At 48.6% G+C, this 25580-nt stretch overlaps 1 protein-coding gene across 2 annotated transcripts in view; it reads left to right on the top strand.

The window, feature by feature from the left end:
• Positions 1–11557: 11557 nt before the first annotated feature.
• The window catches only part of DNAH1 (dynein axonemal heavy chain 1), a 70854-nt gene continuing 56831 nt past the window's right edge, over positions 11558–25580 (top strand). The window contains exons 1-12 of one of the 2 annotated variants that reach the window (XM_075053362.1): positions 11558–11609; positions 14043–14217; positions 14734–14890; positions 15426–15558; positions 17084–17245; positions 17784–18036; positions 19298–19455; positions 20273–20484; positions 21705–22003; positions 23012–23162; positions 23742–23932; positions 25276–25501. In XM_075053362.1, the coding sequence (XP_074909463.1) occupies positions 11558–11609; positions 14043–14217; positions 14734–14890; positions 15426–15558; positions 17084–17245; positions 17784–18036; positions 19298–19455; positions 20273–20484; positions 21705–22003; positions 23012–23162; positions 23742–23932; positions 25276–25501 (2169 nt within the window). Of the gene's footprint in view, positions 11610–14042; positions 14218–14733; positions 14891–15425; positions 15559–17083; positions 17246–17783; positions 18037–19297; positions 19456–20272; positions 20485–21704; positions 22004–23011; positions 23163–23741; positions 23933–25275; positions 25502–25580 lie in introns of those variants that run through there. The other variant, XM_075053361.1, reaches the window with a different exon arrangement.

The raw sequence follows: 25580 nt of genomic DNA, 5'->3' as shown, positions 1-25580 counted from the left end.
TCTCTGAAATTTCTGAAGACTGCCAGGAAATGTCACCTCTCAGGCTACATCCTCCCGAGTACAGACCGGGCATATTGGCTTCCTCGTGAGGCAGGCCCTGGTAGTCTTACCTGGGATGACTTGTGTCCCAGCTGTCAACAGCCCCCCTCAGCAAGAGCGAGGCTACAGCCACCTACCTTCATGCTCTCGGGTGCCAGTGGTTAGACTGGTAGCTCCATTTTGATGCTTTCACCTAGAAAGATGGAGAAGTACCAGCACCATATCTGCTGGGGGAGCTACAGAGCTCCAGGCCTCCCGTGCATATCCTGACAAATGGCCTGTCATCATGTCATCTCAGGCTGCATGAAATCTGGCCATTTATCTGGCTGGGGCTCCTGAGGAATTTAAGGGTCTAACCCCAGGGGATTTGGGAGCCAGAGCATAGGATAATCAGCACCTCTGCCACTAACCCTCTCTGAAATCGAAGTCCCTATAAAGTACATATAGGCTTTTCTTGGAAAAAAATCTCCCAGCTGAATGGTGGCTGACAGGCTCTTTCTACTTACAGCTCTATGGAGAAGATGGCAGCATTGCATTTGAGACAGTTCTGGCCAATTCAGCTGAAGCAACTGTATAAAAATGCCTACTGCAAGCTCCTCTGCCCACCACTGCTGCAATCTCATCATTGAGGCTTGCTTAGTTTCTCCAACACTACCACTCCCTGCCTGCTCAGGCTTGGCCCTTGTAATCCTCACTGTCATCTTCCTACTGCTGGCCAGCCCCACGCTTTCTGTGCAACTTTCTTGGAGAAGCAACCTCTGCCTGCAAATTCTTTGGGAAAGCCTTTTGGCTGGGTTGATGGTGGGATCCCAAATGTGAAAGAACACACCCTGGGGAGATGATTTGCTGCGGCACGGTGGTGGAGACGAGGGAGAAAGCTAACCAACAAAAATGTCACTCTATCGGGGTCAAAGTCTCATTCATTTTTTGAGGCTGCTGTGAAAACTGTGGTTGTAAAGCACAGAACTTGCAGCTGGCTGCTATGAACTGCTCCTCTGGTCCCAGCCTGCCTGAATTCCAGGTAACAGCCTTGCGTTGAGAAAGCTGCTGAATGCAGCGGGAATATAAGGTGAATCTGGCTTGATACCACCTGCCAGAATCAAACTGCCTCTTCAGGAGAAGGGCACAGGAAATATTAAGCCAGACCTTGTCCTGACTCTCCCTGCTTTATGTCTTTCTCATGGATTCTGTCAAATGTACTGTTAGCGTTGTCAACATGTGGTGTTTTACTCTAGATTAATGCTGTATCTTGTGTGTGGGAACACATGTAGGTGTGGAGACAAGAGAAATCTAGGGCCTTATTCTCCAGTGGCCTTGTGCTTTGAGGATCATTTACACCTTCAGCAAAATGTGTGTGGGGTGGGTATGGAAACACTGCTAAATCTGAAGGGGCCTGCCACCCACGTCGGGTAGGTGCAAGTGATGAAACAAAACAACCAGCGCATCATTTCTGAGGTCCACAGAAGTTGAGATTCTTGATATTTTATTATTCCTCCCATAACTAGAGGAAGGTCGTGCTCTGTAGAAGCAAGCTTTGATGTGATGTGCTGTCCTGGCAATGGTGTTTTCTTAGCTATTGGTTCAGCATAGATGTGTGAGAGCCAAAGGATTGAAAGTGGAGGGGAGGAAAAGTGGGTCCAACAGCTCATGGACAATATAAGAGAGAAGCTGGGCTCTTCAGCTAGAAAAGAGCCTTGGAGACAGAATGAACCATTACCACGTTTCACCTATTTCCCCTTCCCAGTGCCAGTTCACATCCTAACACCTATTGGAACTGGTTTGATTTTCATGTCTGGTAACTGGGTGAGATGAGAGCTCTCTCCCTCGCTGTGGGTCTAGACTCTGCTAACTCTTGCTCATGCTTTCACCATACCAGTGGTCTGGCTGGTTGGATGGGGAGAGCAGTGTTATCCTTCTCCCTAAACAGCCTTGCATTAGGCAAAATCCTGGGTAAGTCACTGTCAGCCTGTTTCAGCAGGGAGTTGGGAACCTCTTCTTAGAGAACCGTTTTCTTGGGAACTCAGTATCACCTGTAAGTACGGGCAGATCTGTGGCCTCAAAGGAGCCCACAGCAGAAAAGGAGCAGGAAGAACAACTGTCGGAAGAAAAACAACGCTAAACCTTTTAGCCCAGCATCTCAGCTCAGACTGATCCAAGAAGGAGAAAGCATAGAGATGCTCAGCTGTGCCACCTGCCACTTTGAGCCTGCCTTTTGCAAGTGATTAGGTCTCACACTCCCCTGCGTGGCCATCCCGGGCTAAAGGAGCACCCGTGGAGGCAGGACACGGTGTCGGTACACCCTGCTGCAACCCTGGGAGCGAGTCTCCAGGGAACCAGAAAGCCGTTCTGAAGGCAGGTCAGGGAATGAATCAGTCATGGCAGCAATGGATGGAGAGCGGGGTGGCTCACACACCTGTCTGCTTTCTGTTCTGGCCTGGTGGGTTTGTGAAGGCCCAGCCAGTCGAAACAGCTCGGCTTTCATCTCCTGACTCGCTGAAGCATTTTGTGTTGAACTTTGAAAGCCCGGTCAAAAATGAAGCACAGCTAACCGTAGGGACAGCAAGACCTGCTGTGAATCCCAACCCGCTGCAGAGGAGACGTGAAGCAGACAGGTATTTTTCCCCGTGCAAAGGGTGAAGGGGCTCCACCATTGCTTCCTCCCAGACAGGGGAACCGTCTGGGATGCGACTCCAGGGAACTCCAGCAAGAGCTGTAATTATATCAAACCTAATTGAGGTAAGCCAGCGCGCACTCCTTTCTTAAGGACAGCGATGAGGGCAGCAGTGTGACAGAGAACCTAGGCATGGAGTGCTGCTTTGAGCAGGGCTGGGGCAGCCCAATGTGGGGTGTGAATCTGCACAGAGACCTCCCTGCTTGGCAGGTCTGATCTGCAGAACACCTTGGCAGGAGCTGCGCATTGCTGGGAGGGCTCTTTCTTATCCGGAGAAGCTTGTGTTTCTTCCCTGAGGCTGTGCCCGCCACAGCCTCCACCTCTCTCTGCCCAAACCTCGCATCCCCTCGCTTGCGAATTTTTTGGATGGCATAAGTGCCTCTTCCACCCAGGCCCTTTGCACCCAGTGCCAACCCGGCTGCTGGAGCCGGTGCCAGGGGGGTGCCCAGGCAGGGAGAGGAGGTGGTGCTCATCGCCTGGGTTCTGCTGCCTCCCCGTGGCATGCCCCCCCACCCTGGTGCCACCCTGCCTGACCCTCTGCCCCGTGCAGGGCCATGCAAGCGTCCCTGGGGCCAGCCTGCCGGCTGGTTTGGCCTCGGGAAGCCCTGCAGAGCTCCGCTCCTCTGGCCGTGCTTTCTAGGACTCGCACCTCTCCTGGGTGCAGAGCTGTGCAGCAGCAGGACTTGCTCTCAGCTCTCTGCCTGCCTGGACAGGGCCAGCAGGCGTGGGGGGGGGCAAAGGGGCTACGAAGCAGCCCCTGCCCATCCGCCTGCCTCTGGCTCCCCTCCTGCAGGAGCCTCCGCTCTGATCTCCTGCTTCATCCTTTCCTCCTCCTCTGCCCTTTGCCCTCCCTCACACTACATCTCTTACTTTTACAGCTTTTTTTTTTTCCTCTTTAAATCCTTTCCTCTCTGCTTCTTCCACCTCCTCCCTCTCCCCCCAGATAATCTGAACCTGTTCTTCCTCACTCCCCGCAGGGCTGGCACTGCTCGTCCCTTCCCCACCGTCCTCTCCCTGAGGGACCAGCTTGATCGGACCCTCCCAACGGGACCCAGTGCCACCTTTCCCTCTGTAGGGAATGATGTGTTCTCCAGGATTGTAGCACATGGTGATAGTCACCTGTCCCCAACTGACATGACCCCCTAGCCGTGACTGCTCAAGACTTCCATGGGTACATAAGCTCAGCTGTAGATAAGCCATTGTGCAGCTCTACATACCACAACCTGCCTGCCTACAATGGTTTTGGGGCTGGGATGAAGGAGGGATCTGCTGGACCTTCCTGGACATTGAGGTGCTGGAGTGTGTCCAGAGAAGGGCAACAAAGCAGGTGAGTGGCCTGGAGCACGAGTCTTATGAGGAGCGGCTGAGGGAACTGGGGTTGTTTAGTCTGGAGAAAAGGAGGCTGAGGAGAGACCTTATCGCTCTCTACAGCTACCTGAAAGGAGGTTGTAGTGAGGTGGGTGCTGGTCTCTTCTGTCACGTAACTTGTGATAGGACCAGAGGAAATGGCCTCAAGTTGCACCAGGGAAGGTTTAGAATGGATGTTAAAAAAAAATGTCTTTACTGAAAGGGTTGTCAGGCATTGGAACAGGCTGCCCAGGGAAGTGGTGGAGTCACCATCCCTGGAGGTGTTCAAAAAATGCATAGATATGGTACTTCAGGACATGGTTTAGTGGCCATGGTGGTGTTAGGTTGACGGTTGGACTCGATCTTAAAGGTCTTTTTCAACCTAAACAATTCTATGATTCTATGACAGCCACCAGTGGGGTTGGCAGCCAGCTGGCATGGAAGGTGGCACCGGAGCAGCGGGCACCAAGCCCTTCACCTCCTTTGTGCGGGAACTGGAGGTTGTCCCCAGAGACACTTCTTGGTGGAGGCTGGCTCCTCGGTGGGATGGCCGAGCACCCGCACCCTGGGGCAGGCAGCCCTGGAAGGCAAGGGCTGGCGATGGCTCTATGGTGGTGGTGGCTTGGTGTCAGTGGCTCTGCAGCAGTGGCGGTGGCTTCTGGTGGTGGCTTTATGGCAGTGGTGGCTCTGTGGCAGCCCTGTGGTGCCCTGGGGTGGTGGTGGTGGCTCAGTGATGACTCTGTGGTGGCAGTGGGGGCTCTGAGGAGGTTCAGTGGTGGTGGCTCTCAGGTGGCACCGGGGGCTTTGTGGTCTCCTTGTGGTGGCGTCTCTGAGGTGGCAGAGGGGACTCTGTGGCGGTGTCTCTGAGGTGGCAGAGGGGACTCTGTGGCGGTGTCTCTGAGGTGGCAGAGGGGACTCTGTGGCGGTGTCTCTGAGGTGGCAGAGGGGACTCTGTGGCGGTGTCTCTGAGGTGGCACCGTGTGGCAGCCCCTCGGAACACCTGGCATTTGTTTTCAAGAGTGAACCGTTAGAATTTGTTGTGCTGCATGTTTGCCAAGCCCTTGAAGAACTAGTTTCACAAGGCCAGGTGGGAGGATGGCCTGGTGTACGCCGGGGAAGATGCGGCTGGAGACAGTGAGAGTATGTGTACGGAATGTTTTTAACACCCCAGCTGAGCCGGACACGCGCTCCTGCGTTAGCAGTACGGGCTGTATGCCGTGAGCTCTTTCTAGATCTTTGTTGAAACATAGATAAGCTCGATCCTTCAGTGGAATAAACGCAATCTCGCACAGACAGCTTCCGCGCTTCACCCACCCGCGGCAGCGCTGCGGGGACCCCGTGGCGAAGCCCCGCCCCCACCGTCTGAGGAGACACCGCCCTCCCCGACCGGGGCGCGCGGCTGCCCGGCCCGCGCAGCCGGGCACCTCCCCCGGACCAGCCCAACCGCCCGCGGGGGGCGAAGCCGCCCCCTCCAGCGGGATGGTTGCGCCCGCCCCCTCCTCCCGTAGCAACGAGTCCGGCGTCGGGCGCTTGTAGTCGGGGCGCCGCGGGCCGGCCGGTGCGTACCGCCCGCCGGGAACGGACGGGCCGGGCCGGGCCGGGGTCCCGCCGGCAGGCCGGTGCGTACCGCCCGCCGGGAACGGACGGGCCGGGCCGGGGTCCCGCCGGCAGGCCGGTGCGTACCGTCCGCCGGGAACGGACGGGCCGGGCCAGGCCAGGGTCCTGCCGGCAGGCCGGTGCGTACCGCCCGCCGGGAACGGACGGGCCGGGCCGGGGTCCCGCCGGCAGGCCGGTGCGTACCGCCCGCCGGGAACGGACGGGCCGGGCCAGGCCAGGGTCCTGCCGGCAGGCCGGTGCGTACCGCCCGCCGGGAACGGACGGGCCGGGCCGGGGTCCCGCCGGCAGGCCGGTGCGTACCGCCCGCCGGGAACGGACGGGCCCCCGGCCCGGGCAGCGCCGCCGCGACCCCGGCCGGGAGTGGGCCCGGGGTCTAAGGAGGGTTGGAACGGGGCCTCGCCGGGCTGGGTCTAGCCGGCGGCGGGGGGGGAAGGGAAGGGAATGAGGCCTGGGCCGGCAGGGCACCGGCGGGCGGGTGGAGGTGGCTGGGCGGGCGCAAGGTGGACGGACGGACAGACGGACAGACTCGCAGGTGTGGGTGATGAGGGAGTCCCCCTCGTGTTTTTCAAAACCCTGGAAATGTCGGTCAGGGTTTGGCTTCCCCAGACCATCGGAAGTGGGGTGTCCCCCCACCACTGGTGCAAAGCTGGGGGTGCGGGGAGCTGCTGCCCCTGCCTTTGGGGTGCCTGGCTCGCTCCCATCTCCACAGCGAGCAGGTTACTGCCCTCGGTTTGCCTCTCCTCCACCCCCGGTAGCGGCTGTCGCGCTTCCTAAATGAAACAAACATTGTTGGAGTCACGGTCTAAATACTTTGTGTGGTATCTTGTAACACCCACCACGGCTATAACCTCAAAACGTGTGGTGTAACCTTGCCGTTAAGGCAGTCTGTGTAATGAGCAGTGCCATTCGCCATCAGTCTTGCTGTTCCCCCCTGTGTCCTCAGGTTCTAGTGGTGGTTGCGTGGCGTTCTCCCATGGAGAAAGGAATGCATTTAAAAACCCAGAGGAAAATCAATTTTAAAACCACGCAAATTGTTGGAGGGAATGGGCTGCTATAAAACTTGAAATTGCTTTCAACTCCTTTTTTAAAGTAGAAGAGATTTGAAGTAGAGGATAATGTTTAAAGCAGTTTGTTGAGAGCACATCACCTTGTCTGAGCTTTTATTATATGGCTTAAATTATAGGGAGAAGGAATTTCTACATGTTGGTGTCCGGATGGTGTAGTAGTTGGGATTCTGGATATCCACAGATAAATAGTTTTCAGATAAATGTCTACTATATTTCAGTCTGTGGTTTTGCTTAGGGGTTAGATTATTTTTAAAGTACCTTTCTCTTTTTCCGTTTCAATTTTTAGCCATTTTGAAACTTATTCGAAAGAAGAGAGTCCTTTTTGTCAAAGCTTTGGATCAAAGAATCGAAGTAGAGGCAACAGATCAAAAAGCTCATACCAGACATTGAGCAAGACACGTGGGAGTTTGACTTCTTGGATATGTAAAGCTTGGATTTACCAAGAAATTGTAATTATAGATTTGCTGCGATGACACACAGACGCTGTAGCTAATGTTGTGTCAGCAGTGCCATTAGAGTATGCTCTCATTTTGAATAGTTCAATTTAGCATAGTACAATGTACCTGGTATATCTAGGAAACATGCTTTTTAGGTGTGAGAGAGCATGACTGAACTGCTAGAAAGATAGGTGTTTCAGCAGTCATGAAAAGATTTTCAAAGCTTATTATAGCTAAAGCTGGGACAGCTTGGTGCCAGACAGATGTTTGCCATTGAAGAGCAGAGAGATGCTCCCAGATGCACAGGGGCAGTGGGGTGTGAAGGGTGATTGAGGTGGGCAGGGGATCTGCTTTCAGGAAGACATCTCACCTACTTGCGAGAAGCTGAACTCCTTTTTCCCCTATCTTTGAACCCCTTCTTATCGAAGGGGAGCTCCAGCCCTGAAGAAAGTGCTCCGAGTAGGAAGGGATTGAAGGCTGTGAACATGGCATGCAGCTGGCCTCCTGCCTGCAGCCACAGCAGCCAGAGTGTGACACTAACAGGGCACTGGGTGGTTTCACTGCTTCTCTTCAGGATCCCGCAGGCAACCAAGAAATCCTCAAGCGCAACCTATTTCACGCTGTTGGCAGTTGCTTTAGCAGAGCTGGCTGAAAGCTCGAGGTGCTGTTGCGTGCTCAGTGCAAGATGGAAGGTGTTCCCTTCCCCATGCAGTGACAGCCTTGGCAGTCCAGGCCAAGGTCTGCTGCCCAGGGATGAGGGTCTGGGGTCACCCTCGGATGGAGGATGGGGAGGACACGCTGCTCATCATTTTGTGGGGAGTGGAAAGGCAGAAGGTGCCACTGGCAGAGCTGGAGTCTGGGTAGGAGTGAACTGCTCTGCAGTAAACCTCTTAGTTCAGCAGCTAGGCTGAGTAAAAGAGAGAGGGTCTCCTCATCTTTTAAACCAACCTGGAGACCATTTTTGAGAGCTGGATGGGAGCACCAAACCACCTGCTAGTTGGAGGCTGGCACTGGAGTAAGGTCCCCACTATGCTTTGGGAAACCTCCTTGTTGGAAACCCCGGCCAAATCCCAGCAGCTGGGTTGGCAGGAGAGTAGGATTTCCTTTGTGTTTAGCAGTTGTCCCATCTCTATATCAGCTTTTGCACACTCAGACAAGCTGTTTTACTCATCCGCCTGGGGAATTGCTGGGAAAACTTTGGAGGCCTGGTTTTGTTCTTTATTTTGGGTGGTGGGTGTCAGATTTTTTTGCTGTTACAAACACCAGACCCTCCCTCTGTGCAGCTGGGAGAGCATGACTGATGGATGTTTTTGAGCTGGACACTGAGTAGGGGTATGTCAGGAAGGACTTTTTGGAGGTGTGAGTGAGTACAGAGGGAGCAAAGCAGGGAAGAATTAGGCCTGCTGTGGGCAGGCTTGGTATGTGCTTCCCCTATCAAGGGCACTCAGTGTCATCGGCAGCAGCCACATTATTTTGGTTCTAGGCAGAGATTACCTGTCCTGCTAAATTGGGAGTGGGCTCAATCGCTCACCCTGCTACAGGTTCAGATGCATCCTGGCGTTAGCTTTTTTAAATTGGATGCGTTTAGGATTCTGGTCCTAAGAGGCAGAAGTACAGCAAGTCACGTCGCCCCTGCACCCAGGAGGAGGATGCTCAGGTGACATATCAGGAGAGCCACTGCAGGGTTGCTCCGCCTTGTTGCTGTTCTCTGTGTCAGGGCAGCAGGCATGAAAGAGTCCAGCAGTGATTCATCAGGAATCCTTGGATCTTGGCTGATACCAATCAGTCCTGCTGGGCTGCTAAAATAGATATGGCCAGAGCATAAAATAGCTAATAAAAACAAAATCCTCCATGGAAAATTCATTCTTCAGGGTGTGAGGTTCCAGTTACCACGCCAAAGAGAAGCTGAGAGGAGAAAGATTTGAGATTTTCTAGCTTGAAGAAGGGGAGGGGGTATTATTGATCTTGTCTCCCAGGCCTCTCCAATCTGTTAGTTTAGTCTGTTTCTCTTAAAGGATTCGCATCATGGTAACCTTGATTTATTATCTGATTTCTTTTTTGATTCAACCTCTCAAAATTGTGCACTGGCTTGAACCTGCAGTAATAAACCAGCACAGTTATTCCCTCTTATCTCTGGCATGCATGTAATGCTTTCTCTGCTGTGTGGACCTGATTCATTCTTGCAGACAGGCAGCAAGGTAAAATTTAGAAAAAATTGCCCTCTCTGATCAAGAGTATAGGACAGGCAGAGTTCTCACTCCATTCAAGAGCGGAGCAGAGTGGGCATGGCAGGAGAGGATGCTGTGTTGTCGTCTCAACGTCAGGATGAGACTCCAGACAGGTACCATGCCAGCTGTGGCCTGCAAGACCGGGCAAGGTCTTTCTAATGCTTAGCTGCAGTAAGCTAGAAGGCTCCCGTATAGCAGCCAGTTGCAGAGGCTTGGCCTCCAGAAGTGAGCAAGGCAGACGTGTGGGTCCTAGCAAGGATGCAAGACACAAACCGTTAGGTAGGGCTGGATGAGGAGTCTGGGTCTAGCCCTGAGCAGGACTTGATGAATAAGCCATATTGCTTTCAGAGTAGCCTTGAGAGACACCATGGAGAGCTTTGACTCATAATTTATAGGAATAAGCTATGCGGGTATGTGTACATCATTATATTGGTGCATGTGTGTGCAGGCTGGAGGGGCTTGTGTCACTTCAGCTGTACTAATTAGTTACAGTAGTCATCTCTGTGTTTAGACAAGCCTAAAATCAAGGGTTGCGTTATCGTGCCAGAAGTCTGAGGGCTGCTCTTAATTAGTATCTCTCAGTGCGCGGAGGTTTTTATAAAATAAAGCTGTACAGCTGTGATATTTGCCTGGACTTGCGTCTCTCAAGGTGGAAGAGTAGAAATTATTTGTGAGCTGAGATCACCAGCAAAAATATCCCCTGCAGGAGGAGAGAGAGGGGAGCTTCTGGTTATATTTTAATATTCGTTAGGCAATGCTTAAACATCTCTCTTGAATTATTTAAATAAAAGAGTCAGACTTTACACCTGGGAGTAGCTGTGTTGGTATCTAGGCTGTAGCCTACTCCCACTGGAGTCAAGTGTGACAAGTTTTTTAAGGGATTTGGGTACAGCAAAAGTAGCACTTCTGTTGTAGTCCCAGTTTACTCAAATTCTCCTGGCAGCCTTTTGAATGCTGCCACAGATCCGGGAAGCCCCTGCTGCTTCGGGAAAGCAGCTTTTCATGCGTATACTGCTGGTTTTCCCCCTCCGAAACCCATTTGGAATAATAAAGCGCTTTCTTTCCCCAGGGTTAGTGAGCCATCGAGTCAGCCACGTGAGACTGATGGCCCCCAGGTCATGAAGGCAGCACTTGGTACCAAAGCAGGGGGTCGAACCTACCTTGTTACCCACTCATCTTCTTAGCAAGCCAACAATATCCAGCGCGGTGGGAGGGTGTAGAGGAGTGCCAAAGATACAGTGTTTAACAGGCTCAATGTCTTTCCACTCTAGCAAGCCCAGGGTTGCATCACAGCATTGTCCTCCTAAGGAGATGGATAAAGCAAAGAAGGATTTGACGAATTCTCTGGGTAGAAGCCCCAAACCTCCTGATACCAGCCATGAGGCTTCGTGCTGGGACTGCAGTCCGGGAACAAGTTTGTTGCTTCCCAATAGCTGCAAGCAGGGGCCAAAAAAGTACTCGGCCTTTAGACAAAAGACATTTTATGCTGATGTCATTACTCCGGGAGCCTCCAACATCTTGGGGGTAAGTGCAAAGAGCAATTCTTTTTCTACCACTGTCCTTCTAAAATGGAAAGACCTATGGTACAGCTGGTATGGAGAACTATAGCTTTCACCCAAGGACCTAGCCCTTCATTTGGTCAGAGGCCTTTGTGCAAGACCTTTACCCTTGCAAAGTGAAGCCATGAGGCTCTTCCTGATCATAGTTATGCTGCCTTCCTTGGTGGCCAGTGCTATCACTGTCATGATGTTGCTCGAGTTTAGGATGCCAGCATGGCAGGGCAGGGCAGGCACGTGGTTGTGACTGCAGATGACATTTGGAAGTAAAACCCTAATGACAGCCTGCCTCATCAGCCCCCAATCTGCATCTTAAGCTGACATCAGGCTGCACTCTGCTGACAAATCCCCTGCCTCTCTGTGCACTGGGCTGAAGTTTCCAGGTATTTATGCCTCTGAGCCTTTTCTGACCAATACTCACAGTCTCAATTGTCCCTAAAGCTCTGGTAAAGTCGGTCTTACAGTATCACTCTCTCTCTCTCTCTCTCTCTCTGGACCTCTATAACCCACCCTTGCACTGTGCTGCAACTGTGCTTTGTTATCTCTGACACTTTCTTCACATGCTGCATTTCAGGATGTTTGTGCTGGCCCCCGTATGCACCATGCTTTGCTAAGACAGGCAGACCTCGAGCAGCATACCCCTAAAGGTAAATATACTGAGAGGAAACGTGATGTGGCAGGAAATGGGGCCATAAATTTTATGGTTGCTTATAGTGAGCATGCTGGGAACTAAGCTGATGACTCTAGGTTACTACTCTGCTTTCGTTCTCCTGTCAGTGCCAGGAATGGTGCTAGGCTGCTTGAATGCCCCGTGAAAAGTGAATTTCATTTAGAAGTGGAGCAAAGTGATCTGACTGGGTGGTAAAACCATGCTCCCTTTTCTCCTGGATATATCCAGGGTAGACTCCACTGCTGCCTATGGGAGTTTGGTCCCACGGGCTGTATGCCAGGAGATCACTGAATTTGAATGCATTACCATTGCGTATGGAGCCAGCAATGCCGCTTTCCTGTGAAAGTGGGACCTGCCTGTGAAAGCTGTATTCAGGGTCTAGGTACCCATAGCCAAAGTCACAGTCCTCTGTCATTTATTCATTCTTCATCCAACTGCACCCCAGAGCAGCTTGTTCTCCCTAGATGCAAGGGGTCTTTGTGCATATAGAGCTGCTGGTCTCACCTGCTTACAAGAGCTTGTTGTATCATGGATGCTCAAATATAGGAACAGAACATGGTTGAAAGGTTTGCCAGCACTCTCCTGGCCCCTAGAGCATTCTTGGAGATATGGATCATAGGCTGGCAGCAGGTGGGGAGAAAGTGTGCATGTGAGAGGATTTTAGTCTTAGAGGAAGATGGTAACTATATATACCACCTTCCTGTGCTTAGAAGTGACATTTATTTTCATGAGTGAGGACAAATGACTGCATCCTCAAGTGAATCTTGACAAGCTAGACTCATCCCTAACAAGTGGAGACAGATCTCTATTTATGATCTGCTGCTTCTTCAAGGGGGAAGCAGCTATCAAGCTGGAAATGTAAATGCAAATGAAACGCTAAGTATTGACATAAATAGTTGATAGTGCAGAAAGTGCCATAATGGATGGTGCCATGGATTTTGCAACAATGAAGTGACAAAATTGGAACAGCTGTGCTCCCTGACAACAAATAAAAATCAGGGCCATTCTGTAAAGACCCCAAGCAAGACATATGCATGAGCCTAAAGGACCTGTAGTAAACCCCTGCATTTTAGGAATTCCTCAAAATTATTGTAAGCATGTATGTTGGTAAGGACAATGGAAGTGTTGAGGATCGTATTTATTCCAGGCTAGGCACCCTTCCTAGGAGAGGGGAGTAGAGAGAGAGGAGCCAATTCAGTGGCTATTTCCTTTAGTCCCTAAGCAGACAATGTATACCTATGGGGTTGTGTCAGGGGCCATTTAAGGAGGACAAGGGAGTGACCTCTTAGAGGAACCTTTCTGTACCCGCTCATCCTGAAACTTGTCTGGTTTTGGCATTATTGGCTGCTCTGCACAATTGCTTTGAAATCAAGGGGTTGCATCTATGATGGAAGCAGAAGTACACAGAGCAGGGTGAAGGACTGGGTCCAAAGCTTGACATCCAAAATACCCGCTTATGAACCAGAACCTTAAGTTTCTCTTTGGTAAAGTGTGAAAGTTCACCAAATAAAAAGCTCTCACTCCACTAAAATCTATTTTTAGCTCAATGCTTAGCTGTCTAGGGAATAGTGCTTTTTGAAACTTGCATGCAATTACTTAATTTAGGTTAAGCTTCAAATTCCCCATGTGCTGCTGTTCTATTATTTGCAGCTTGTTTAGCAATATAAACAGTTTAGTTTATTTATGGGGTGAGTGACATGGTTTAATTTCAGCCAGTTCTTGGAAAAGTATACTTTTTGCTTAGTCCAAATTTCCATTGAAAACATTTCGCCAAATTGTGAGATTGTTAGCTGTTCAACTCAATTTTTTCTCACACCACTACTGATCTGAGTGGGAGGTTCGCTTGAGCAAAAACTGAGGAAAGGTTTGTCCCAAGTAAAGTGTGAATTGGGACTTCAGCACATAAAGATGACCTGAGTGGCTTGTTCTCTCCTGCAATATTCATAAGCCCTTTATCACCATCTTGACCAAGTTCCTCCCAGCTACGACTGATTCTTGGTCTCAGGGCACCCCAGGGAGGCAGGGGAATCCTACCCTTTTCTGAGAGTGAGGGAAACTGTGCACTAGAGACAGCAACTTTCCCACCATCACGTAGAGAGTCTGTAGCAAAGCTAGGAACAAAACAGAGCTCTTTAAAGCCAGGTCAGTACCCTACCTCCTAATAAGGTGCATGACGGTAATTCTCAGTGGAGGCTTCTTCTGTGCCATCATTTTGATACTGAAAGACCATAATGACATACTGCAGCAGGAAAAAAGGTCTTAGTTTCTGTTTCCCATCTGATGTCAGCTTGATATCTCTCACAAATCTAGTGAAGTGACTTCTGCAGACAGCCCAGTCCTCCTGTGTGTGTGAATGTAAAGCAGAGTGATGTCTAGTGGTTTCAGATGTGTGTTTCTCTTTGTCTCTTAGTCACAACCTTCAGGATGCCTGAGGACTTTGGAAGTGTCCTGGATAAGCAAGTGATTGGACCAACTACTGAGAACCTCATCAAGTCAGATTTCCCAGTACAATCATTTAAGCCCAAAGTGCAGATTGCCTTCCAAGGTCTTCCAGGGCAATGCCCTCAGAAGATTGAAGTAGAGAGGTAAGTAACCAGAAAGTGGCTAAAGACATCATTACGGAATGGACACAGCAGATTAGGGTGTTGATTTTTCTTTCAAGATACGACATGTCAAAAACCTTTAGGAAAATACTATCCTGTAAGGCAGTGGTCTCCAAAGTGGGGTGTGCGCATTGGAGGGAGTGCACAAGGCAATTCATTGGGATGTGGGAAGAAAATTTTTTTTAAAAATAGTGTTTATTTTATCTTTTTCTCATCCTTTTTTAATTTCTATTTTTGTGTATGGTCTATAACATACATAATATATTGTTATAGTACACGTATAATTTACAAATTGGATTAGACTGATCAATGACTTGATCATTGTAGGTCCCTTCCAACAGAACTATTCTATTCTATAGATGAAGAAATACACACATATGCGGTGTGTGCTCAAAAACTTTTTTACTGGTAGGGGTGGATGATCAAAAAGTGGAGTTACAGGCATGGGAGCCCATCTAGGCACATTAAGTGGTTATTTCCCCCTCCAATTCAAAACAGGAGAAGACAGCTATATCTCACCTTTGATATTGCTCAGCTCTTAGCCAGCAAGGGGATAGACTCCAATCAGCTGATGCCAAGGCACCATGATCCTGACAATATGCCAACTATTGAGGAGAAGAAAGATCCCATCTTTCCCATCTACCTGCCATTAAACGTAAGAGAGCGTGTTTGGCACTTGTGACCTATCTCATTGCTTATACCACAGGATGTTTCTGAGAATTGCAGGACACTTAGCCATCATTGATACAACAAGCAATAAAACCAGGAAATGCTTTAGAGCAGGTTTGGGCCCTGAAGGATCTCTACAAGATGCTGAACATCTTCTGCAGGGTGCCCACAACTTCCATCAGAACAAACAGTCCTTGAGGGCGCTCCTCACTGTAATTTGTGTGTCCAAAGAAAAGGTGTTGTCTCGTTTCTCCTTCCAGATGCTGTAGTCAGCAGTATTACTGCATGAGACCTCTCCAGGTGGTGTCTCTGCTTCCTAGGAAAGGGCTAGAAGTACAGATATTGTTGTCTGGGAGAAGATTGTTGATCAAAGATCAGCACAGCTTTTGCACCTGGACTGTTTTCCCTTTCTGTAGCCCATTTAGGAACTGCATGTTGATTTTCCTCCCATGAAATTTTCTATCAGGTATTTTCTTCTCTCTGAAGTAACACTTAATTTCACTCATGTCCTGGCTTTTTAGATATTTGACAATGATGAGTATGACTGTCGAACACCAGAAGAGTGGATCTCGCTAGGACTGGAGCCAGGTTCTCACGATAGAAAGCCAGTGCCTGGAAAAGCACTCTTACCTACAGATGATGTACTGGGACACGGTAAAGCTTGAATGAGTAACTGCTCAAGCGAGGCAACACTAACAATTACAGGCCCATTCAGCAGAAAGGGAGCATGTAGATTCTGACAAATGCAGCTCTGAATAGCAGAAATGCAATAATTCATTCTGACCAGGCTCAGGCAGACAGAGCAAGAGACCAGGGATCTCAATGACTGTCAGTCCTACCCTGAACTGACTGTTTCCACTCTTTTAGAAGTAGCCTCTGCCTTTTGCCCTCCTTTCTGTGCCTGGAAGTCGGTACAGTCAAAATTTCACTTTATTGATATGCAGGTATCTTCATGAAGTAAGTTAGTTAGCTTGAACACAGTACGTTCTGCCTGGATTTCACTGAGAGTGCAAGATCAGAAATTAAGTTCAGACTGCAGTGAAAATCCAAGTAGTAAATCTGGGGCAAATTAAGTGATGTCGACATCTGTTGTTGTCCTGTCACTCAGAGCCTTCCCAATGAGGAGGCATCATAGGTACAGCTGTACTGTTCTCCAGTTGTGGCTGCAGCTCATATCAGCACATCTGCACTAGCTTTAAAGTGTAGGAACTGGCATGCATACTGACTGCAGCTCTGGGGCAGCCTCCAGGGGCTTGGCTGTCTGCAAAACCTAAGCATAAAACGTAAGCCGTGTCGATCGTTGGGCAGCCAGCATGTGATGGCTGAGTTCTGCTTGCAGCTGGCTTGGGGAACACTACACCTGATCACTCCCCACGTTGAATGGACTGTTCTGCACACAAGTAGTCAGACCCTTTAGGCCCTGGGGGAGGTGAGACCAGTGGCACCTGCATAGCACTGTTGAAAATTCCTATAGCTTGGACCTGTGGTTAATAGCATCTATTCTCAACTTCAGTGTAATGCTGTCCTGACCTGTATCTGCTTTGATACCAATATAGATATATATCTGTCTAGTTAGCATCTCCCAGCATTTAAGAAGATCTGAACATTTAAGGGTTACATGCCCTGGGAATGACCCAGAGAAATAATAGATTGGGGCAGAAGGTACAGGGTTTTACAGCCACTCCCAAGTAGAAGAACAAGGACTTGAGTGGAGGGTGACACAGGCCTAGAGCCACACATGGGAAAGGAGAATGGGATCCCCATGGAGCCCATGTGGGTAATGAGGATCAAGGGGTGAGGGAATTGGGAGGCAGAGGGGCCCCCAGGTATGGGCTCAAAGAGTGGACGTAGGGGCATATGGAACCCAAATATGAGACTATGGCTGCAAAGAGTGAGTGGGAGTGCCTGAAGCAGGCAGTGGGAGGATGGTCCACAGAGAACCCATAGAGGTAAGGGGAGGAAAATGGAAGTCTCTGGTGTGTGCAAACAGCTGGAAATGCTAAGTTGTAAGACCTGAGTTCATTATGTAGTTGATCACAGCAGAAATTATGTGAGAGTGACTGATATTCAAGCTAGTAAATGGATTTGACTGCAGCCTCATCACTCTGATCAGGAAAGTCCATTTGCTGTAGCCTCCAGGAGAATGGACTAACCTTGTTTTAATCCTTTATTCTCTCAGAGGACCCCAAAAGCCAGAAGTTAATCTACAAATGGATTGATGTTGGTGTTCTGGATTATGACAAGGAGACAGAGCTCTACTTGGTCCATAAAACAGATAAGAATGGGCTGGTGCGGGATGAAGAAGGGAGACCCATCCTCAATGGAGGAATAACTCCAGAAGGTGTGTTTCAAGTAAGGCCTTTTGGGACCTGGCATATACTCTGAGAGCCAGTCTGTTACCCATGCTGGTCCTTGGTAGAGGTGGGAAGGATGTGAAGAAATTATTTTATTCCTGTCTCTGTTATCCCTCTTGACATATGTCTGTTTAACCAGTCCTGAAAAACCTCTAGGGGAGAGAACTCCACGCCTTAATTTGATAACACATTTAAGGCCTTCCCTTTGGTGATACTTTTCCTTTTTCTCTGTCTCCCATCTTTCCTGCCTTCAAGACAAGTTAAATGACAGTCTTTCTGGGCCAATGCCATTTTGAGGGGGTATGTCGACAGATTAAGATGAAGTACCCCCCTTTTGAAAGGTTTGGAGGTGCTGCTAATTCCATGCTCCTTGTGTCTTGCTGTCCTCAGCTTTGGTCCCTCATTTTGATCTCCAGTAAGCTAACCCAATTATATTGTCCATCAAAAAGCTGCTGTCAGCATTGCAAACCATTCTGAGTTTTGTGTTCCCTGTAAACTCTTGTAAACTTTACTTTCATTCCCCAGGAAGAGCCCCGTTGTTGTCATGTCAGTACTGGGTGCCACGAGTGTGCCTGCTGTTTCTGGCTGAAGATCCCCAGGTGTTTGCACAGCGGGTAGTTTCTGCCAACAGCTTGCGTAAGAAGACACAGGCACTGCTATTGTATCACCTGTATGTGGACTGCATGCCCACAGATGGACAAAATAGCATCAGTGAGAAGAGTCTGGGGAAAATGAAGTTGTTGGCTATGCATACTCCCAAACTGAAGAGAGAAAAGAGGTAAAGCATAAAGTACATGTCTGGGGCCTCAGCCTTCATTCCATTAACATTGTAGGACTTCACAGGGATACAAATGAGTGGCAATGGAGGCAGATCTTGAGCATCCAACTCATAGATTGTGGATCTCATCTGCTTTCCAGCCTGTGCATACTACCCTCTTGCCCAGAGTGTCATCAGAAGTAGGTAGGACAACAGCCCCAGGGACACATGAACAGGATGGGTGATCTGTCAGTATTCCCAGATGAAGCAGATGTACTTCATATGCAGATCCACTGCGCCATGCTTACACCTGCAGTTGTGGCCTTCAACAGCAGGAAAGTTGGACAGAAATGGCATGGTTGACCTTGCTGTCTCCCTGTGCTTTCAGGGAACAGATCAGTCATTGCTGAATTGATCTGCAGACCACCAGCTGTCTCCAGAGAGTTGGCTGTTGTCTGCTGGTGACTCTTCTACTTATTAACAGCTGCTAAAATCAAAAGAAGATCTGCACAGTGTGAAGCAAACAGAACAGGAGATCTCCACCTGGATATAATCGAGTGTCTCTTTGAGATGCAGTTCATATCAGGAAGGTGTTTTAAGAGTGCCTGGGATGATGAATCATGAGCCATTGGTGGTGTCGCTGGGAATTAGCCATGACTGATTGCTCTGCTCAGAGACAGGAAGGTGTGAAGGGCTGCATGGTCTGCCAGCCTAACTAGGGAGTAGGAGAGTAATTAGTCTCTGTGAGCCGAAATACAGGTATAAAGAGAAGTACTCTGTCTGCTTGAGGTGAAAGATGATGATTTCCTAGGGCAAACAGAGAAGGGTTGCAGCACTTATACACATGTTTTGACTGAGGAAACTGATTTCAAGAGATGTTCAGCAGGAGGCAGTTGGGAGGACAGCTCAGATAGCCCAGCTTTTCTAGAACTGCCAGCTAGCTTCCTCAGTTCTTGGCTGGTTTTTTTTCCCCCCTCCTCTCTGTAATGCTTCTCCCTCTGCACACCCCCAGTGGAGATTTTGCTTTGATCTGAAAAGACACTTGAGAAGGCTGCAGTCCTAGTCCCGGGTCCCTACTTGCCCCTCTCATTAAATATCCAGTTGATAGCTTTCCTGGCTGCTTCATTGTCTGCACAGCTCTCCTAATGCATTCAGTAGTAGGTGAGCTTCTGGGTTAGCAAATCCAGGAGGGAGGGAGTGAAGGGTGGGTTTTGCAGTAAAGCTACAGACACACTTCGGCTCAAACATCATGGGTTATCATTGTTTCCGTGTCTTGTAACAGGGTGTTAGACCATATGTGCTGCCTGGAGAAAGAAGTGAGATTAGACTTTGAACGCACCATGAACAGGATCAGCTTTGACAGAGTCGTCACTTCCAAACCTCAGACATTTTCTTATGTCACCCTGCCAGACAAAGAGGAAAAGAAGGTACCAGAGAAAGGTACAGGACACAGTGAAGCAGGGTTATAGGACCTCTTGTCTTTGATAAGATTCATGCTTTGTTGCAGAAACTCATGTTCATCTTCATGATTGGGGCTCATAAGGGGCAGCAGCAGGAGATTATATGAGACTTTTGAGTATGTCTGCTCTTTTTCAGGGTATATTTGCATGTTCATGTTACCTCAGTATAACACATTACTATCAATCAGCTAAGCTGCAGCAACACTGCAAGTGTACCCTTAATGGCACCAAATGCATGGCAGTGTAATTAGCTTAACTGCCTTCTACTCTGCACTGTGCTGGGGCTGGCTGCTTTCCATTTGCTGTGCTCAGCTGTGGCATACCTCAGGTGTGAAACAGGGCTCAGGCTCTTGTAGAGTCCTGAACTGGAGGAAAATGACCACAGTAAAAGACGGGGGGGCATATTTTGTGCACTTCAGTCTTCCAAAGGCTGGAATGCCTTGAGGTGATTCACAAGTGGCCTCTCACAGATGAGATGACTCAGCTATGCCTTCAAGCCTCAGTGGGAAGATTCTTCAAGTCCAGTGTTCTTTCTCATGGAAACTTCATGAGCCAAAGCCTCAGGAAGGTCAGGCACCAAGACAGTCCCTCAGTCCCTAATGGGAGGCTGCAGAAAGTCCCTGCTGCAGAGCAGAGACTTATCCAGCCATCTGCTGAAACTGCTACATGATAAGGCCTGTGCATCAGAGAAGAGTCCTTTTCACAAGCACTGTCCCAAAGGGAGCTGTACTCTTCCTCCAAAACAGAAGCTGGGATGGCTGTTGCAGGCAATAACATGTTCTTTTTTTTGGTGCCAGGGCTCATCTGGATCCCATACTACCCTTTTGATGAACGACAAGCAGATTTCAAATTTGTCTCACTCCTGACCAGGCCAGAAGTCATCCTTCTCCTTACACAGGTGCAAGATGAGTGCAACAAGGCAGCCACCATGTCTCTGTTTAACTCAACCTTAGTCAAGCATGTCAGCTTGGAGGAGTTTGAACAGATCCAGACCCAGACCTTCACTCAGGTGAGCAGAGGAAGCGTGGGGGGTGAACACATGGAGCAGCCGGCAGGGCTGTCAGCGTGTATTAGACAGATGCAGCAGCTGCAGATCTATTCCCTGGAAACGGATGAGTTTTCAAAGGAGAGATTGTGGGTGGGGCAGGGAGGAATTTGCATGTGCCTGTCAAATTTATTGGGATGTGGGGAGAGTGGGCTGAAAGAGCCATAGCCCCCTAGTTAACATCAGCCAATGCTGACCATGCTCTTAGTCATGTGTTGAACAAGTGGCCACATAGGGCTACAGCCCCTCTTTCCTCTCCTGGTCTCCACGCAGATAACAGTCCTGGTTGGCACTCAAAAGTTTCCAGTTCTTTTATGTCCCCATCCTTCCAGCTGCAGAGCTTTGATTCCTCCTGAAGCGCTCATGGGGGTAATGCTTTCCTACACTCTATGTTCTTTATGTACTTAATTAAATTACTCTGCTTGCAATGCCAGCAGAGACTAGAATAAAAATTCGCAACTCTGTGGTAACTCTCACCAGAAGATCTTCATGCCCTCTAAATGAGGGCAGCACATTGCACCCTGGATGTGGCCACACGGAGTAGCTTGCACGGGGTTACACAGTAAATCAGTGGCAGAGGGCATGTGCTGGTCCTTCCCAGTCCCATGCTGTTTCAGCTAGGCAGTGCTGTCATCCACTCAGTGACTGAGGTTGTTTTATTACACACAAACAGCAGCTGCCTGTGGAGCAAAAGTGACACTTGGTGGTATTTTAATAAATTAAAACACTGCAGACTGCTGCTGCCGCTCTTGGCTTCTTCCCCTTTTTCTCCTCACTTGCCAAGAGAAGACAACATTCTGTCCTTTACTTGCTCATCATACTGTCTACACAACTTTTTATGAGGGACCCTGACACAGGCAGCTCCAGGGATGCTGCTCTATAGAAAAGAGAACAAAAAGGAAACACTGTGTATAAAAAGAAAGAATAGAGCACTCCTGCTTTTTAATATCAGGCATTCTTTCTGTAGGGCTTTTGTCAGTGAAGGAGATGTATGGCCAGGTTCAGATGCCACGTGTGTGTGCATGGATTTGACAGCTGCTGTTTAGCTGCCACAGCTCTGAGAGAACAGTTGCATTTCACTGCAGAGAAAGGTGCAGCAGTCCCAGCTAGCAGCTAACCTCACCATACTGCTTTCCCATCAGCACTTGGAGGATTACACAGCTTGCTTTTTTTCTTTACCCTAGGTGCAGATGTTTCTCAAGGATACTTGGATCAATACTCTAAAGAATGCTGTAAAGAGCAACCTGAGAAATGCAGGCAAAGACTGGTACAACCTGGAACAGAGCCACTGGGATGTCTACCAGATGTCCAAACTGTGTAAGCTGATGAAGCGCATCAAATTCATGCTTCAGGACTCTGTGCGGTATCTGGTCCAGAACTCGCTGATCAGCTTCACCCAGCTTTTGCTGGATGCTTGCCATGGTATCCTGAATTGCTCAAAGGACATGGAATGGGGAGATGACCTCATTAATAGTCCCTACAGGTGAGGAAGGGAGGGGAAAAAAGGGTGGAAAGAGCAGAAAGGTGTAGTGCCATTGTCTTTCTAACTACTGTTTTTACAACCAAGCTTTGCACTGTATGGGAACCTTAGGCTGGGCTGTTTCCCCCAGTCCTCCACCTGACACATTTGCTTGAGTATGGAAGAATGACACAGAGCTGGCTGCTCTGTTAGTACAGATTTCAAGTTGCTGTTAGTGATATGAGGCAGCCCATCAGAACCGAGGTCTGCTACTTTGACATACTGTTCTAAAGATTAGCCACTTCCAGCATTCTCAAGGGAGCAAATAATTACTAGTTTTTTTCTGGAGGCCAGGAAGAATACCAGGAGGCATGGCTGCTTAATTCCATTCTTGGATTAAACCTCAGGAGTAGGATCTGGCCAGGGATCTCTAAGGAATACCAGATTCGGGTTGTCACAGTGCCTAGAATTTTCTTCCATTTGTTATTGATTTAAGGATTTCTGTCCTTCATGGTATTAAAAAGGAAGGTTTAGAAATTGAAAACAGGAAGAAAAGAAAAAACCCTGCCCACTCACATGAGGCCTTTTACCTTGAAATCAGTGGAATTCTTGACACTGATTTCAGCTGATCCTGAGCCATGCTTGTAACATACAAGATTGGGAGATACTGAATATAACTTCCTGAAGGTGCATTTTAGGATTATATTGGAGATGCTGAATACCTGGTTTGAAAAGCATCTGCAATTTTTCTGTAAAGCAGCTCCAATTCTCAATGTAAGGTTATGACTTTTGGGGATCCTGGTATGTCACAACTGACACTTCCTTTGCCTTTGATAGACAACGGTTCTCAATGTCTTTACTGGTAAATTCAGAATGCAGTGTTTCGTACCTTCAGCTGCATGGGACAGTCCTCCTCTCCTCTGCTTTTCTTTCCAGTCCAGTAGGCTTTTTAGTATCAGCACCAGAGCAATGTAGTTGTGTGCCGTTGTCTCAAAAAGCATCCCTATTCTTCCTTATCTCTTCCCACTGCAGGCCTCAAAGGAATCCACTCTTTGTAACAGACCTTGTGCTAGACAGCAGTGGTGTTCACTTCAGCCCCCCTGTGGAGAGCTTTGAGAAGTCCCTCATTTCTCTGTTCGACAAGGGAATCCTGGTGACTCACACTGTCCCACAGCTGGAGAAGGTGAACTCTTTTGCATCAACAGTGATATAGCTGTGCAAGTCTCAGTGCGTTGCAGCTTGACATAGACACCCCTGAGCTTGTACTGAGGGAGAGAGTTGCAGAAGTAGGTAGCTGGGAATCCAGTTAAATTAATTTGGGCACAGCACTATGCTAATGCAGTTCTATGCTGACAGGATTTCTTCAAGCTCCCCAACCCTGTAGCTATTTCATCTGGTTGCTATCTCTGCTTTGGTGCTGCAGGTTCTGTGGAGACATGTCCTAATTAGCCTGGTTGCCCTAAATGCATGGCAGCTGGTAAAAGCTTTCCATAAAGGAAATAGCACCTTTTCCAGTGCTGTCAGTCTGGTGCAGATCTCTTCTGCATATGCATCCTTATGCCTGTTACTGTGAAAGATATATCTCCCTAGATCACCCTTCTTTGGGGGGCAACATAAAACTGATAAAACAATTCCTGACACAATGTAGAAGGATGGGCTGCATGACTTCCCAAAGGTGCCACTAGTGATTGTCTCGCCCCTCTACTGAGGACACATCGTTAGCTCTGCTAGTCCTGAAAGACCTCTCTCCTTCCTTTTCCAGTATGTGTTGGAGAACATACTTATCACAGGCACACCCTTGCTGGAGTCAGTGGGCTTGCATGAACCAGAAGTGGAAGAACTACGTGAGGCTATGCGGTCTGCCATTCAAAAGGCACTGTTCCCTCTCCAAGCCTATGCCAAGAGATACGAGAAGTTCCTAGAACTAAATAACAATATCGAATACTTCCTAAGGTAAGTGGTTTCTGATAAAGGCACCTCTAACCCAAATGGCAAGCCTTTTCAGAAGCTGTTGTGTGGATGTGCATGAGAATGTGGGACCTGTTCTGAGACCACAGATGTGTGTGATGTGCCTCAGATGTGAGATCAGGCATCCATCAGAGACAGCCATGGGCAATGGTCCATGCTTTTAGAGGACATTGGTGGTGGCAGTGAGAATTTCTTCCTGCTTCTGACAGCAGTCTCATTCCTGTCATGTTTGTAAGTGTAATTGGAGATATTAATGGCCCTAAAAATGACTCATCCTGTTTGAAAATCCAGTTAGCATACTTGACTCTGACCTCCTTCAAATAGTGTCTGTTCAAGCTGATAACATTCTGTAGAAAGTAATGTTTTCTTTTGTTTCAGCCTCGTTGTTTTCACTGCCAAAACTCTTTGCACCTATGCTGTCCTTTAGCCTCTGTTACTTTAATGGTCTTGGTTTTAGGCCTCACATTTTATCCAAACAGTGGGACTGAAGCCCTTTTTCTCTTTTGTTATTCCAGCTTAATCAATTTACAAATCCCATCTGACAAATTCCCGTCTCTTCCTAGAAGATACTGAAGTGCCTGCCCTCCCTCAAGCTGCCTCCTGATCTTGCCCTGTTTACACCAGTGCTTTCATTTTGTCTCTCCCTCTCCTCTTGCCTTATTACCTCTTTCATCTCTTTCTTCAACTCCTTTTCTGCAGCTAAAATATTTTGTGCTTTTATTCCACTCCACACCTATTATGCTCTAAAATCCATTGTAGATTTGAGTCTGTCCCTTCCCTTGCTTCCCAGTAATGTTCCTTAGCTACATACGAGTTCCATGTTTTCTCGTATACACATCTTCTGAAACTGAGGGACTGTCTACACTGCTACGTGGGTGTAACTGCAGTGCAGGTGGGCATAGGCAGCCTGGTTTCCTCTGCTTGGCATTGGTAACTGTAGCAGTGAAGACACTGAAGCAGAGCCTTCAGTGCAGGCTGGTCACCCAAACAGATGGACTTTACATGGGATGTCTTTGCTACTGTAGCTTCCCATGCTCAGTTAAAGCTAGCCCTCATGTACATGACTGATATAAACACTCCTCACTTCCTATGTAGCCGTATCTTTGGTTGTAAGGTCTAGAAGGCATTGGTACCCTCTCAGTCTGTGCTTGCATAAAGTTGTATACATTTGAATAGATGCATGTTTTAATAACAGTAAACATACTTGTTATTAATTTAATGTCTCGATCCTTTGGGCGGACACATCTGGGCATCCTATGAACAGCCTGGATGCTCAAATAATCTTAAGGTCTACATTACCTTTCTTTGTTGGGTTTTTTTATTTACAGAGACTACAAAGAGCAATGTCCATCTGCCCAGGAGGTGATAAGTATAGTAAACATGCACTTGTCTGAAAAGGAGAACCTGGACAACACTCTACCTAGTTCTATTGTCATTGGTCCCTTCCATGTCCATATAGACAATGTTAAGCAAAATCTGTCCAAAAAATACAATAGGCTTGCCACTTCAACGTTGGACATACTAGCTAAAAACCTCCATTTGCAGGTGGAGAATGTAAGTTACCTGGTTCAATAGGTTATCTGTCAGTGTCTTGTCTTGTCCTTCTGCTTTTGAAGTCACTGTGTTAGTGAAA

This window comes from Buteo buteo, chromosome 21, assembly GCF_964188355.1.
Source record: "Buteo buteo chromosome 21, bButBut1.hap1.1, whole genome shotgun sequence".
In the NCBI taxonomy this organism is placed as follows: domain Eukaryota; kingdom Metazoa; phylum Chordata; class Aves; order Accipitriformes; family Accipitridae; genus Buteo; species Buteo buteo.
Note: the sequence above shows the minus strand (reverse complement) of the source record. Positions and strands in the feature narration are given on the sequence as shown.